The sequence below is a fragment of the Pinus tabuliformis genome, chromosome 5_1 (assembly GCF_031772625.1).
Source record: "Pinus tabuliformis cultivar Carrire ecotype Pingquan chromosome 5_1, CPIR1, whole genome shotgun sequence".
In the NCBI taxonomy this organism is placed as follows: domain Eukaryota; kingdom Viridiplantae; phylum Streptophyta; class Pinopsida; order Pinales; family Pinaceae; genus Pinus; species Pinus tabuliformis.
Genome location: NC_142305.1, coordinates 643191523 through 643206023, shown reverse-complemented (window position 1 = coordinate 643206023; position 14501 = coordinate 643191523). Strand labels below are relative to the sequence as shown.

Here is a 14501-nt window from a genome sequence, read left to right as displayed (position 1 = left end):
CAAAGGCCTTGCCCCACGCTTTATGATCGACAATCTATTGGATATTGCGAGGGCTCTCCATGGAGCGCTGAAAACCAGGTATTCAAAGGCCTTGCCCCACCCTTTATGATCGGCAATCTATTGATATTGCGAGCATGATCAGAAGGAGCTGCGCACAGACATGGCCTTTGTACATCACGATTTCAGAAAGAGAGTTTTCCCTTATATGGTTGAGTGGCACTGTCACAAGTAATTTTTATGGCATACGCTGCTCATGGATTGTTTGTTGCAATTATAGACTTGAAATTCAATTTCTTTTTGCAGGTGAAAAGTTTGTGATCTGATTTGGTTACGAAGTGAGAATTGTTTTGACTGAAGCAGAATTGATCCGGGAGCTTCTATCTTCCAAGCATGTGAGAAGTGTGTTTGTTGTTAATGGTGAACAGTGGTCTTACCAACACCGAATGGTTGTGCATGCCTTTAATATGCTCAAAGCTCAACGTGAATATGGAAAGTAAAGATCGTAGAAATAACTTTCATTTAATATAGAGAAGCTCAAAGTTCAAGGTGAATATGGAAAATAAAAATGGTAGAAATAATTTTTAAGTTAATCTTATTGAAAAAATTTAATGGTTATAGCCATTGCTTTTCTGTTTTATATACTCTTCCTATACTTTCCCATCCTCTTCCCTCAGGCAGCCAAGGTTTGTCATTACCTCATTTTTCTTGCAAATCTTGATAAAGTTTTGAACTACATTTTCTTGATAAAAGTTGTTAAAGATTTGCGGTGCCTTTTTATCCAAAGTATTAAATGTTGATATGATTGCAGTTATTTTGTTGATAAAGATTTTGAGAGCTTAGAAGTATTGCAGTTCATTTTCGTTATAGAAATTATTAAGTGCTAAAATAATTTCAGTGGATTTTCTTGATAGGAATTATGCAGCGCATTTGCATTTTATTTATGGAAGAAGCGATGCACAGATTCTTGATAGAAACTATTCACTGTTTAAAGAATTGCAGTGTTTTTTATTGATTAAAATTATTGAGTGCTTAGCTGCATAAACTATTTTTTATTTATTTATTATCAAATAGTTTAACTTTATTATCTTGAAATATTTTCTTATTTTAAAAACTTAAAAAATTATTTAAATAGAAAATTTCATATATATATATATATATTTAATATATTTTTTATTTATTACAATGATTAAACCATTAATTTTATGTTTAAATTTTTAACAGTATTCTTGAAATTTAAAATTTAGGACTATCTTTTTACACTGAATTTTTAAATTTGTTTGGGTTGATTATTTTTATATGTTCATCATAGGCATATTAACTGTGGGAATTTTAGTTAGTAAGTCTAAAGGCATGTATATCAAAAACCTCATCTTCAAGAATAGGTGTATGCTCAATAGAAACTATTCACACTTTAAAGAATTGCAGTGTCTTTTACTAATTAAAATTATTGAGTGCTTAAGAATTGCTGGCTGCATCTTCTTGATCGAAAACGTTGAGTGTTTAACACGCTTTTATTGATTAAAATTAGTGCTTTTATGTTTAAATTTTTAACAGTATTCCTAAAATTTAGGACTAGCTTTTTAAACTGAATTTTTAAATTTGTTTGGGTTGATTATTTTTTACTTGTAAAATTAAATAAAATACGTTTTTAATTTAATGTTAATTATAGGACTAGTTTTTTAAACTTAATTTTTAAATTTGTTTGGGTTGATTATTTTTATATGTTCATCATAGGCATATAAACTGTGGGAATTTTAGTTAGTAAGTCTAAAGGCATGTATATCAAAAACCTCATCTTCAAGAATAGGTGTATGCTCAATAGAATGTACCCAACCCCACCAATTAAAATATTAATAATAAAGAGAAATCTTATGCTACTAACAATTTGACTTTATCATGGACATGCAATTAGGTTTGATATGGACCACATCTGCCATTTGTATTTAGAGGTATCACATGTGAATTTCCTAGAGGAGAAAAGATTGGGATAATTGAACGGGGTAGTGGAAAATTCACACTTCAAGTACTAAGCTCTCACGAGATTCCATTCTTCTCTTTTTAAACAAAGCTTCTCCTCTATCATGTGGTCCTCTATGCTACTTTTTCCTACATTCTTGCCTTACTGCGTTCCCATTGCAACATGTGGTGCAATTGCTAGTTTATTTTTTGTGCAAAGAGGCCCTCTCTAGCCCAATATGCAAGAGATGTTGTAATGTCATGTCCAATAAACATTTTGACTAGGTAAAAAATAAAATAAAATAAAGCCACATACATTATTATTATTTTTTTAGTCAATTTTGTTGAGTAATTAAGGTAAATTTGAAATAAAAATAAAAATAATCATATGTTAAATACAAATTATATTTATTTTTTAAATAATTTCTTTTGGGTAGTTAAGATAAACTTGACTTGGTCAAGTTACTTAGTTTTTGAGCTTTAAGTGTGTGAGAAATGATCGTATTGCCCATGGCATTCATGTGGAATATAACCTATTTAAAGAGGGGGAATCAAACCAATCTAGATTCATCATAACTCTGGATCTACCAAGTGCCGAGAGGGATCAAATCTCTTGAGATGCAAATATCTTAAGATACAAAAAAATTGATTTGATCCATCTCGGGGCTTGGTAGATCCAGAGTTAAGATGAATCTAGGCTGGTTTACTTTGACAAAGTCAAAATGTTTATAAAACATTAATCCTACCATACTAGTTAGAGATTGCCTCTCTGCAATAATTTTATATTTTATTTAAGTTATTAATATATTTTTAAATACATATAATATTATTTAATATTGTATAGTAAGATATTTGATTTATAATCCAAATTGAATATTTTTAATATTAATAATATTTTTTAAATGCTACGTATTAATTTTATATATTAATATTTGAATGAGTTACACATCTCTTTCATTGGATTATTCTATTTTTAATTACCTATTTAATATTGAAATATTTTATTTATGGCTTTTATAGTGAAGGTAGATGATTTTTACCACACCTCCTTCCTAATAAGTTGTACTATTAACAATACATTCAAAATGGAGTGAAAACAAAATTATTGATGTTTTATAATACTTTTAATTAAACTAAACAAATATATATTCATTTCTATCATTTTTTAATTAAAACCAAAGAAATATGTATATTTATTTATGTTTTTTTTTATTATAACTTACATTAAATTTTTAATTTAAAATATATTTATATTTTATTTAAAAAGCACGTATCAATACCATGTTAAATATACTGATCGAACCACACATCACCCTCATACTCAACGATATATCAATGCAATCAAATTAATTACTAATATTAATAATAAAATATAAATATAAGAAGAACTTTCTTCCATTCATATACATACTACTAAAACTAAAATACTATTATTGTTCATAAATAAATATTTATTTATTTTAAATTAAAATATAATCATAGAATGTTATTATTGTTTACAAATAATTATTTATCCATTTTTAATTAAAATATAATCGTATAAAATCTTACTATTATTGTTCATAAATAATTATTTATTTATTTTAAATTAAAATATAATCATAAAATATTATTATGGTTCACAAATAATTATTTATCCATTTTTAATTGGAATATAATCATATAAAATCTTTTTATATGTTTATAGAAATATTAGAGTTGTTAAAGTGCGCAGCTAAATAAAAAGTCAAATGTTTGATTATAAAAACTAAAAGACATGATTACAACCAACAAATGATACCCCACATTTAGTGATTTGGTGTTCCACATTTAGATTTCTTTTCTTAAAATATGGAATTGTTTTTTCCTTTCGAACACATTTGTTTACTTCAAAAAAAACTACGTAGGAAAAAATATATCGTCTTCTATTTCCAATACCATTGGATTGCAAAAATACTTGAGGAATGGAATCCAATGGTATCTTGCAAGATTGTTTTTAAAATTTATATTTAATATGTATTTATATATATTTTTATATATATATATATATTTTTAAGTTTGTACCATATTTTGATTTTGTGTTTATATGTTCATTATTCATTGCGGAGAGAGTATGGTCCAAGATTTGAATCAAAATTTTTGGTTCAATAAAACTTCATTTTCATAACCATTACCATTTGAACAAACTTGTAATACTAAATAATAATAATAAATTGTTATTTAAAATATCTCAATTATATTCTTTTACAAAGCTAATTTATTACAATAATAAAAAATATTTTTTTAAAACATAATAATAAAAATATTTTTTAAAACATCCCAATAAATTGCAAGATTATTTTTTATTTATTTATTTTATTTATTTTTTTTTTTCTGAGTAAAGACTATTCTATTATGTATAAAAAAGATGAAAAAATATTTACATAGAGGTTTTAACCTCTGAGGGGGCTGTAGCCTGCCCTCTGTCAAAAAAGCTGTTGCAGTCAGCTCTTAGCCGTCTGTTTACATAGATGAAAACCAAAAGCCCAAAACACAAAAGAGCTAGAGAGGATCTATACCTTGTTTCCCGCCACCCTGTTACAAAATGCATTTCTATGCAACGATTACAAAAAGCTGGAAAGCCAGACTTATAAGCTGGAAGATGAGAAAGAGCCATACTGAAAATACGAGAAATCATATCCACTGAGAAATACATCCAAAAAATACCGCAGTCCTGAGATGTCTTGCTGAGACAGAGTGAGTTATGCCTGAGGTGGCAAATCTGTATCTTCTTCATTAGCTTTGCAAGGAGAGCTAACCCATTCAACCATCACATTGTCTTCTATTTCCATATTGTTGCAACCTGGAGGAGTCACAAGATGCAGAACACTACCTGAGAATTGCGTCGGTGCACAAGCAATGATATCTTCATGAGAAGAGGCTTGCTGTTGGCACGAATCCTCTTGATGACCTTCAGCCTGTTGCGCCCCTGGATTGTTGAGGACGTCACCCGCCATGCTTCCTTGAGAGTCACTAGAATTATGAGAGAGAGACCTGTCCTTAGAGTGTTCATCAAAGCCTGTGAGCTCATCTTCTTCCTCTGAGAAGATGACTGTAATGATAGCAGAGATAATTGGCCTGTTTAGCTTACTTTTGAATTTGAAACGTGAAGAGTGGAAAGAACTGTTAAGGGACGGACCGGAGTGGTCTGAAGACGGTGAGGCTGGCGAGACAGAAGCTAGCGGGGAAATGCAACGAGGACCAGGTCCACCCCTACCCCTCACACCTCCACGAGCTCCTGAACTACTACCCCTCCGGGAAATTCCACGACGCCGTGCCATTGCAGAGAGGATTAATAAACTGAAAGGGCGAAAGGATTGATGGAGGAAGAAAGACGACCCGCCCCAATCTAAAAGAGACAGCAAAGAGCAGAACCCTGAGAAGAAGGCCCCCAGGGTAAACTCCGCACAGAGATTAAACAGAACCACGAAAAAAATCCCAGTACTGACAGACTGAACCCTACACCCTGCCCAGACACCTTCAACGAAGACCGAAGCGACACTGATTGCAGAGAAGGGCCAAAGGAAAAAAGACTGACCATACCAAATGCGAACCAGAAGAATCGAGACAAAATACCTGACACTGGCTAGATTCGAACGCCTATGGAGCCATGGTGGCTTCCAGGTGCTCTGCTCTGCGCCTAAATTCCTTCCGAGAATATCTCTGCCTAAATAAACCAGAGAGAATGTCGAGGTCCGAACAATTGAATCGCTGCTTGTACCCACCATCTTGAAAACCTTAACCCGCATGCCGTGAACCCAATGCCTCATTAATGCAATTAACTGAGCTGCCATAAATCGCCTCCCTGATCTGCCATGATGCCAGATGCCGGCGTCGCTTACATGATCATTAAAAGCTCATTAAGGCACCCGCATCCGGGTAGATTGTTTTTAAATTTTATATTCGATACGTATTTATATTTTTTTGTAACACTAAATTATAATAATAATAATAAATATTATTTAAAACATCTCAATAATGACTTTTGTAACATTAAATTATAATAATAATAATAAATATTATTTAAAACATCTCAATAATGACGAGGAATACGGTTGATTTATCAAATATATAAAAGTTGTCGGATGGTCTAAAGTCCATTCAAAAATTAGCTTTACATGCTGTGGTTCGTTGGCGAAATTAACTCCATTTATCAATGGAGCAAACTATTTACAAAATATATAAAAAAATCCATTTATTCATAATTCCAAGCCGCTCCTTCATAATTTCAAACCATAATGAGTGGATAATGTTTGCCTGTGAAACAGTGCCACGAAATTGCTTTAATGGATATATTTAATAGATATAATAGATATAGCTTAATAATAATTAATGTTGCCCATGTATTCAAACATGGGAAAGGCAATGCTCCTTTTTGTAGGTCCCCAAACAAGGCTCTTTTTAAAAAGAGAGGGAATGTGGGAGAAAGGACTGGGTTTGGCCTTGCTTTATGCAACAAACTTTTGCATATTCAAGTGCTTTTAGGTTACAAGGTACTATTACTCCTCTGGTTGATCACCTTCCCTTTGTATACAACAAACGAAGTCCTGACAACAGCATTCGTTATCACCTGAAACCCTTATCTGTTTATCGTCAGGCCACTTGGCAAATTTGCGCCAATCTCTTGCAAAGGATATCTGATGGATGCCACAGAGACTTCGCCCGTGCAATGCCTAATGGATTCATCTTTGATCGCTCGCAAACCGGCTAGCAAATGGCGGAATTCTTGTAATTTAGCCCTTTGAACGAACTTCGATAAAATTTTCCTCGGGATTTGCAGTCTGAAGCATTGTAATAGTCGGCTTGAATAGACGTGGAGTATAGAATTCTGTTTTGGAGTCGTCCGTCTTCTCGTTTACCCTATTTGTCTGTGAAAGGATCGATTTGTAAAAACTAGAGCAGTGTGATTCGGAAAGGGTGAATGCGGGGAATTGGCAGGTTTGCTTTGCAGTTCTCTGTTGTCTCGTGCGTTCTTTAACGGAATTATGAGGTTAAGGTGAAGGCGGAGATCGGTGTTATGGCAGCGGAGCGGGCGTCGTTTGAGACCGTGAAGCCGATTTCGCACGGATTGGAAGGCAAAGGCGGTTGTCACTCAAGTATGAAATTGCATCAGCCATTCGCAACTTTTGTTTATTTTTTCACTAATTGCAGTCCCGGGAGTAAAGTCTCTGAGTATTTCAATGAATTGTAGTATGTCAGGTGTCTAAAATACAATGCGGGTTTGTAAATGAAAGTTGGTACAGGGAAACGTCGAAAAAACACTTTTCTATGCAAATGCAATTTTAGCCAGTCTCGAGACATCAAAATTTGGAAGGATAAATATTCAAAACAACTCCTATGTGGTTATTCCAGTCCTTAATTTCATGTTCGATGACATGATCTCTTTCTTTAATAGAAAGAAAGAGAAGGCTCCGATTTAATTATTATGTTTTTGCTGGCTCCGCTGTGTTCTAGCGGCAAGTTGGGGCGCTTGTTGTAACGATCAACCAGATTTAAATCTCCGCAGTCAGGTTTCCGTTCGGAAGCCGCATCCAAGACCAGGTTCACTCAGGTTCAAATCTTGCCAAGTGGGCTTCTATAGAAAGACTGTATCCAAGAACAGGTGAAAATCCTGATGACCTTATTGACTCACGGATGCTGCAACGTAAACTGTAAAGTGTCTCTGTTTGTAGGTGCTATTGCCCAGATGTTTCTGCTAAGAAAAAAAGTCTCGCGTTTTTACTTATCCTCTAGGAAGTTAGGCTATGGTCCGGATGACCCATGTTTCGTGTTATCCACAAGAAAAAGAATAGGTGGCAGATCTACCAGCCCAGGTTAGTAGTTTGTTTACCTATTGTGCTCTTCTAGGTTCTTTTAGGACTTGTAAAGATGTTCTTTCATCGCACGCCCAGTATATACTTTAGAGCATGGCCTCCGGAACAAATATTTCACTTACATTCTGCAGCTTTCACATTGTACAAAACTAGACTTGTCGAGAAAAAGGGATGCTTTAGCTACAAAACAAAGAAAATATGCTTGGGCGATCACTGATGAACTGTACAATAGGCTTTGTTTTCAAGAGTCTGATGAGTTGAGGGTGGCCCAACTCAATTCCATGATGTAAGTTTCCTTAATAAATACACTGGTAAAACAAGTTGACAATGTACAATGGACTACACAGAATTTATCTATACATATGGACAATTAAGAAAAAGTAAATACAGAAAGATTATTTTATGTAATGGATTCTGCATACTCCATTGTTTGTTCTTGTGTAAAAATCTCTCACACGTTGTCATTTGCAAGAGAGTATTTGCTAATACTTACAAGATCGTAATACGTACTGTACAATGTATTCTATGTTGCTGGGTTTGCCTATGGAGAATTCAGGATCCACATTTCACTGGATTGGATCTGGATTCCTCGCCTGGAATTTGTTTCCAGTTTGGAAATGCCAAAGGACCTGATTTGGATCTGTTTCCGGCCTGCCAAAAACATCAAGCTGAGAACCTTAAAAAAACATGAAAAAATAACAGAAGAAAACGTAAACAAGAAAATAAAAAAAGGTGAAATGTGGGGCCCTGAAACCGTAACTTTTGCCTATAAATAGGCACCTAATACGCCAATTCCATAACGCACAAATCTGAGCTTTTCACAGCAGCCTGCATTTCTGAGGTTGTGAGTGTTGTGCAATACTATTGGAGATTTGATTTCTCTCTCTCTATATATTATATCTTGCATTTCTGAGTTTGTGAGAGCCATTTGGAGTGAAATGCATTTGGAAATATAAATTTTCTGTTTTCCTGGTTCATGTATTTTCTTTTCATTCTATTTTAACACCCCCCCCCCCACACTTATATTCCATGTAACTAAGCACCCCACCAACAACAAGGCTTGAAGCCATTATACTCATATGCATTCAACATGTTTCTTGTGGGAATTGAACCTCCACACTTATATTCCATGTAACTAAGCACCCCACCAACAACAAGGCTTGAAGCCATTATACTCATATGCATTCAACATGTTTCTTGTGGGAATTGAACCTGGGCGGGGAGGATAACAATCATTCCTCCCAACTCGAGATAAACACAATTGATCTCTCTCTCTCTATATATATATCTTTGCACATATATTGTTTTCCTAAATATGGATCCCGACATTCCCAAAATCATTTGGATTTGGATCTGGAACAAGACCTGTGGATATTTCCATTCAACTTATAAGTTATACTGTACTGGATTATGCTTGAACAACAACCAAATATGATTTTGTACATTGATTCCAAAAAAATGATGATTCTCACATTAGGATGAATCATAGCAGCCACTAGCATTGCAGATCCATATACTAGGAAGACAATAGGAAGGAAGAAATTGTGGTATGAATTATAATAAAGCCCTTTGAAATCACACAAGATAACAATGTCAGTAAAGTTGGGTAGTCTATATTCTGGATATCGCTAAAATTCTTGCTAAAAAAAAAACACAACAAAACAATTTCATTTGATGCCCCAAGCCTTTCTAAATGCTGCAGTTTGGGTATTAACTTTTACTAGTTTTTGGCATTTATGCTTCTCTATGGGTTGAGGAAGGCTCTTTTAGGCACAATGTACATAACATCAAACACTTATTTAATCCCCTGTTTATGACCCTATTCCAAAGAAAGATACCCTTCTTGTTCTGTATTATTCGTGTAAGGTGTACTCGATCATGCATCAACACCAGGAACTTTGGCCTTGTATTCAGTGCACGGTGGGTGTATTCTGATGCCGAGGGTTGGTGGATTCGAAGGTTGCACAGCATTTGGCTTGTGTGGGCGTCATATAGGCTATGCCTGTTTGCATGGTTGGTTATCTATTAGGGCCTTCCATCCAAAGTTTGGTTGGTGAGAAATGGTCTCTTTGAAGTTCTTTCCCCTATCTGTAATGGTTCTGAAATGATGAAGCATATGCTGTGGGATTGCTAGTTGGCTAGGAGCTGTTGGGATCATGTTTAGATGTGGCATTCAGCTCCTTTTTAGGGGAGAGTGCATTGGCATGTAGTTTTCTTTGGTGACTCTAGGTCTTTGGTTTGCTCTTCTATCAATGGCATTTAGGATCTCTGCTTTGGTTGTCCTTCAAAAAATTTGTTCCAAGTGTGTTTTTGAGAATAAAGTCAACACTTGTCATATGTGGAGGGATGACATATGCATACACTGTTGGCTAAAGGTTTCTTCCTTATCAAAGATACCAAACTGTTAAAGCTTGGTGCATATTCGGACTTTATTTTTGCTTTAGTAGCATCAAGGAAGAGGATATACGTGTCATTGTATATCCCCCTCCGTCCTTTGTTTCTTTTAACTTTCCTGATGTAAATATATTTATTTAAATATAAGAGCTATTATTTCAAAAAGAAAATCGACTCCACATTATTGACCAACCATCTACATTCCATGTTAGGTCACTAATATCTGATTTTACTTCTGAAACTAACATTTATATTATTGTTGTCATTACTCCAACATTATATGATGAAGTCGAGAGGGGAACCTTTGATTTGGTGGAATTCTCTTGGTGGAAATTAGATAGAAAACCTTACATGTGACAAATCTGAAAAAATATTCTGAGATAGGTGGCTAGAGAAAGAAATAAAGACACTATAAGAAAATTAGAACAGTGAGTGGAATTTCTCTATCTCTCTTTTTGTAGGTTGACTAGTTTGGGAGTCACTTCCACCCACAAGGTTTTGAACTGGTGATCTTTGCACAAGGAGTGCCTCAACAGTACATGCTGTTATTGACTATTCTAATTCTACATCTTGTGGGCAAGTTAGTCGAATCTCTTTGAAAAGATCTAAAAAGATTTACAAGAGACTGAATGAAAATGCTCAAAGGAAATAAAGAAGGATGCTGGAATATCTAATTGTCAAGATCTCAATAATGTCCTTGTAAGGAAGTTAAGAGAAGAGCATAAGAGAGCAAAACGTAGACAAATTAAAGAAGAATAAAGGTGAGGCAAAGGGAAAAATTTCAGGGAGAAATGATGAGATAAACAAGTTGTAGAAATATGATGAAACCCTTCTTATTGCTTAATGAAGTTAATAGTGTAAGAAGACCTCTACATGAGGTGGAATTGAAGATCATAGATGAAGGACAACTAGGAGAGTTGAAGAAGATATTGGTAAGAAGGTTGAAGAATCTTGAATTCAAGTTTAATAAAAAATGCAAACAAGGGTTGAAGAATGACGAAGGAGATTGATTCTTGAGAAATTTCCATATCTTTCAGTATTCACCCCTCTTGTTGATTGACCTTCCATTCCTCTGAAAGCTAGGACTTTGATAGGATAGTTGTAGGAGTCACTATTGTCGTTAGACCAAACTCGTAGGCATTAGTCTCTGCTACAATCGCTAGAGTTAGGATCCACGAGAGGCGATTAGTCGATGTTGTGAAACACACGGGGAGTGCTGAACCCAATGTCCAATAATCTCCTCATCAACGCGAGCTAGGTGAGTTTTGAACTCGAGACCTGTGGCTCTGATACCACTTGTTGGAATCATGATTGCCGTTAGACCAAAACCTGTAGGCATTAGTCTCTGCTACAATCACCAGAGTTAGGATCCACGAGAGGCGATTAGTCCATGTCACAAAACAAGCGCGGAGCATTGAACCCAATGTCCAACAATAGTCTCCTTCAAATTTCTTTTAATGAGTTGCTATATGAATTCCAGTGAAATCCTTTGATTCTTAAAGATACATCTATTCCGCTCCTTCCAAACATTCCAAAGTACAAAGCCAACCACTAAAGCCCAGACTCTATTGACCACTGGGCTCTTGTAAAGAACAAGTTGCCAATTTTCCAGAGTATCACCCAAACTATTGCGAGAACGATCCATATGTCCAAATAGATGAAGGACCTGGTAAGGATAGGTGTTCAACAGATGCTCCACCGTTTCCTCTTGCTCTTTGCATAATAGACACATCGAGCGTCCAATGAAACCTTTCCTCTATATATGGTCCCAAGTTAGAAACTTTCTCCTTCAAACTAGCCATAGAAAGTGGGCCACCTTCGGCCACAATTTGCAAGTTCCTCCTCAAAATGGATTCTTGAGGGACATCTGAGTGACCAACGATAATTGCGTAGGCTATCTTAAGTGTAAACATGCCTTTTTGCCTGTGATGCCACCACAACTTGTCTAGATCTATAGCGAATTGGATCTTTTTGTCTCGAAGGCATTGGTTGCGTATAGGCCATAGATGCAATGCCTGATTGTCTTGCCAATCTTTTGGAGTTTTCTAGTCTCGCCAGGAAGAGTGAGACTGCCCCTCCTTCCATAAATCTGCTACCTTGATAGCCACCTGACTGATGGTGAAATGTTTAAGATCCCTTAGGCCCTCTTGGTCTCCCAAACGGGGGTGTCGTTGCCAAGCTTTCTCCCAGAATTGTTTTGTTTGACCATCACAGATCTCCATAACATATGTTCTTGTATCAAGTGTTTATTCTCGCGCGCTAAGTTCCATTTGGATGATCCTGGGGGAAAAGCATGGGTTCTTAGTTTCTCAGCCTTGGAGCTGGAGTGACTGTATTTTCTATCCCAAATTTGCTTCCAGAATTCCTACCCCCTTGTAACCAATGCCACCATAGCTTTGCTCCCAAAGCTTTATTAAGGACTTCAGGATCCCTCAAAACAAATCCTCTTGCCATTTTCAGTAGGCACACCTTCTCTTAGGCCTCCAAAGCCCACTTCCGATCTTGCTTAGCGCCTTGCCATAAGAAGTCCCCGAATTTGGAGGTAATATCCTTATAAATTGCTCTTCGGGCTGGTAATACTGAGAGCCAATTTACCCGTAATGCTTGGAGGACTAATTTGCGCAGTGACACGATCAACTAGATTTAGGGACCGAAAGGCCCAACTATCTAGTCTTTTAGATATCTTGTGTAGCATGTCTTGCTCGCAAGAGATCCATAAAGAGTTCATGACAAGCGGTATTCCTAGGTACCGGGCTGAGAGGCTGCCTACGTGGTAACCCATTGTGCGTGCAAGGTGCCTTTGCATAGGCTGTCTGGTGTTGAAGAAGAAGATGTTTGATTTTTCTCCATTTATCATGGTGCATGATGCAGCTTGGAAATCAGTAAGGATGCAGTTGAGCATTCTTGTTTCTTGGAGGGAGGGCTCTATAAAGAGCATAATATCGTCAAAGAATTGCTGGTGTGTTATTGGTAGGTCCTATCCCAATATGCAGATGCCTTTGAGGGTTCCTTGATTCACAACCACTTTGATGTACCTTCTTAGGCCCTTTGCTATAAGGATAAATAAAAAGGTGGACAGAGGGTCCCCTTACCTAAGGCCTTGGGCAGCCTGAAAGGTGCGGGTTGGGGATCCATTCAACAAAATGGAGAAACCTGGTAATAATTCATTCACATGTACATTGTAGACTATAGAAAAAATAGTAATAAACTTACAAATTCTTCCGATAAAAGCCTTCTTTCAATCCCAAAATATTTCTCCAAAGCAAAAATCAATCTCCAATACTAAGATGCTCCACAAAAATCACATTTTTACTAAGTATAGAAGTAGACAAGGCAATTCACACTCTCTCTAAGGAGGTTGAATTCACATGTGATACTGAACAAATAAAGTGGAGGGATACTCTATTTATATGAGCTCTATCTCTACACTTTTATAAAAAATATTAGCCTACAAGCCCTAAAACAAGTTTGACTTTGAGTGTTTGATGAGACAGTGGGTTACGAGTCAACCCCTATAGCTCAAATCAATAAAATTATGCCATGAATGCCCACAGGTGTGGGTCGTTGTTCTCCAAAAGCATGATGTCATGCACTTTTTAGGCCATAAATGCTACAAAAAGGTATGGTATGGGCTAATGAGATATCCTATCATCATAATCAACTCCAAGTCTTGAGGGGAAACCTCAAGAAGTGCCTCAAAGTGTCTCCATGTCCAAAAACCATGCTCACCCTCCCAAGTGTTAGATGGGTGGCATGGCACTATCTCTCTCTCATGTTGGTGCTCCAAGTGTGAGTACATGTCCTCCCTTGTCATCTTGGGGAAGACCATCATCATCTGGACTCTGGATTGAGCAATGCCCATTAAACAGTGTGAAGGCTAGCTTGGGGACGTCTTAGGTTTGTTGGGTGCAACATTAAGTAAATCCTTCACCAAGCAAGAGGAGCTCATCGTTTCAACATTTGGGGGTGCTCTAGAGTGTCAATCATCATCTGGAATCATCAAACTGCCCAACTCTCTGATTTGAAGGGGCAATGCTACATTTGGAAGGTCATCACTGCTCTTTGGAAGGTGCAAAACAACCTGGGCATGCTGTGTGGTGGAGCGTTGTGATGTGCCCTCAAAGGCCTCTGCTATTGTGTGAAGAACCACTTGGAAAAACCATCTCAAGATCAAGTGAAAGCTACCAATCATTAGGGACAATGACCATTGTTGCATCGTAGTGGACCGTCCTTAATTGTTAAGGGCACAATAACACTTCAAACTAAGATCACCTTAAAATATCTAACTAGACCAAGTCCTGTAAAAGTGTTCCCAACTTG

At 36.1% G+C, this 14501-nt stretch overlaps 1 protein-coding gene across 1 annotated transcript in view; it reads left to right on the top strand.

Moving 5' to 3' along the window:
* The first annotated feature begins 6352 nt into the window (after positions 1–6352).
* The window catches only part of LOC149166628 (uncharacterized), a 193789-nt gene continuing 185640 nt past the window's right edge, over positions 6353–14501 (top strand). Inside the window, exon 1 of the mRNA XM_089432706.1 lies at positions 6353–7070. Within this exon, the coding sequence (XP_089288832.1) occupies positions 6992–7070 (79 nt within the window). The 5' untranslated portion in view covers positions 6353–6991. The remainder of the gene's footprint in view (positions 7071–14501) is intronic.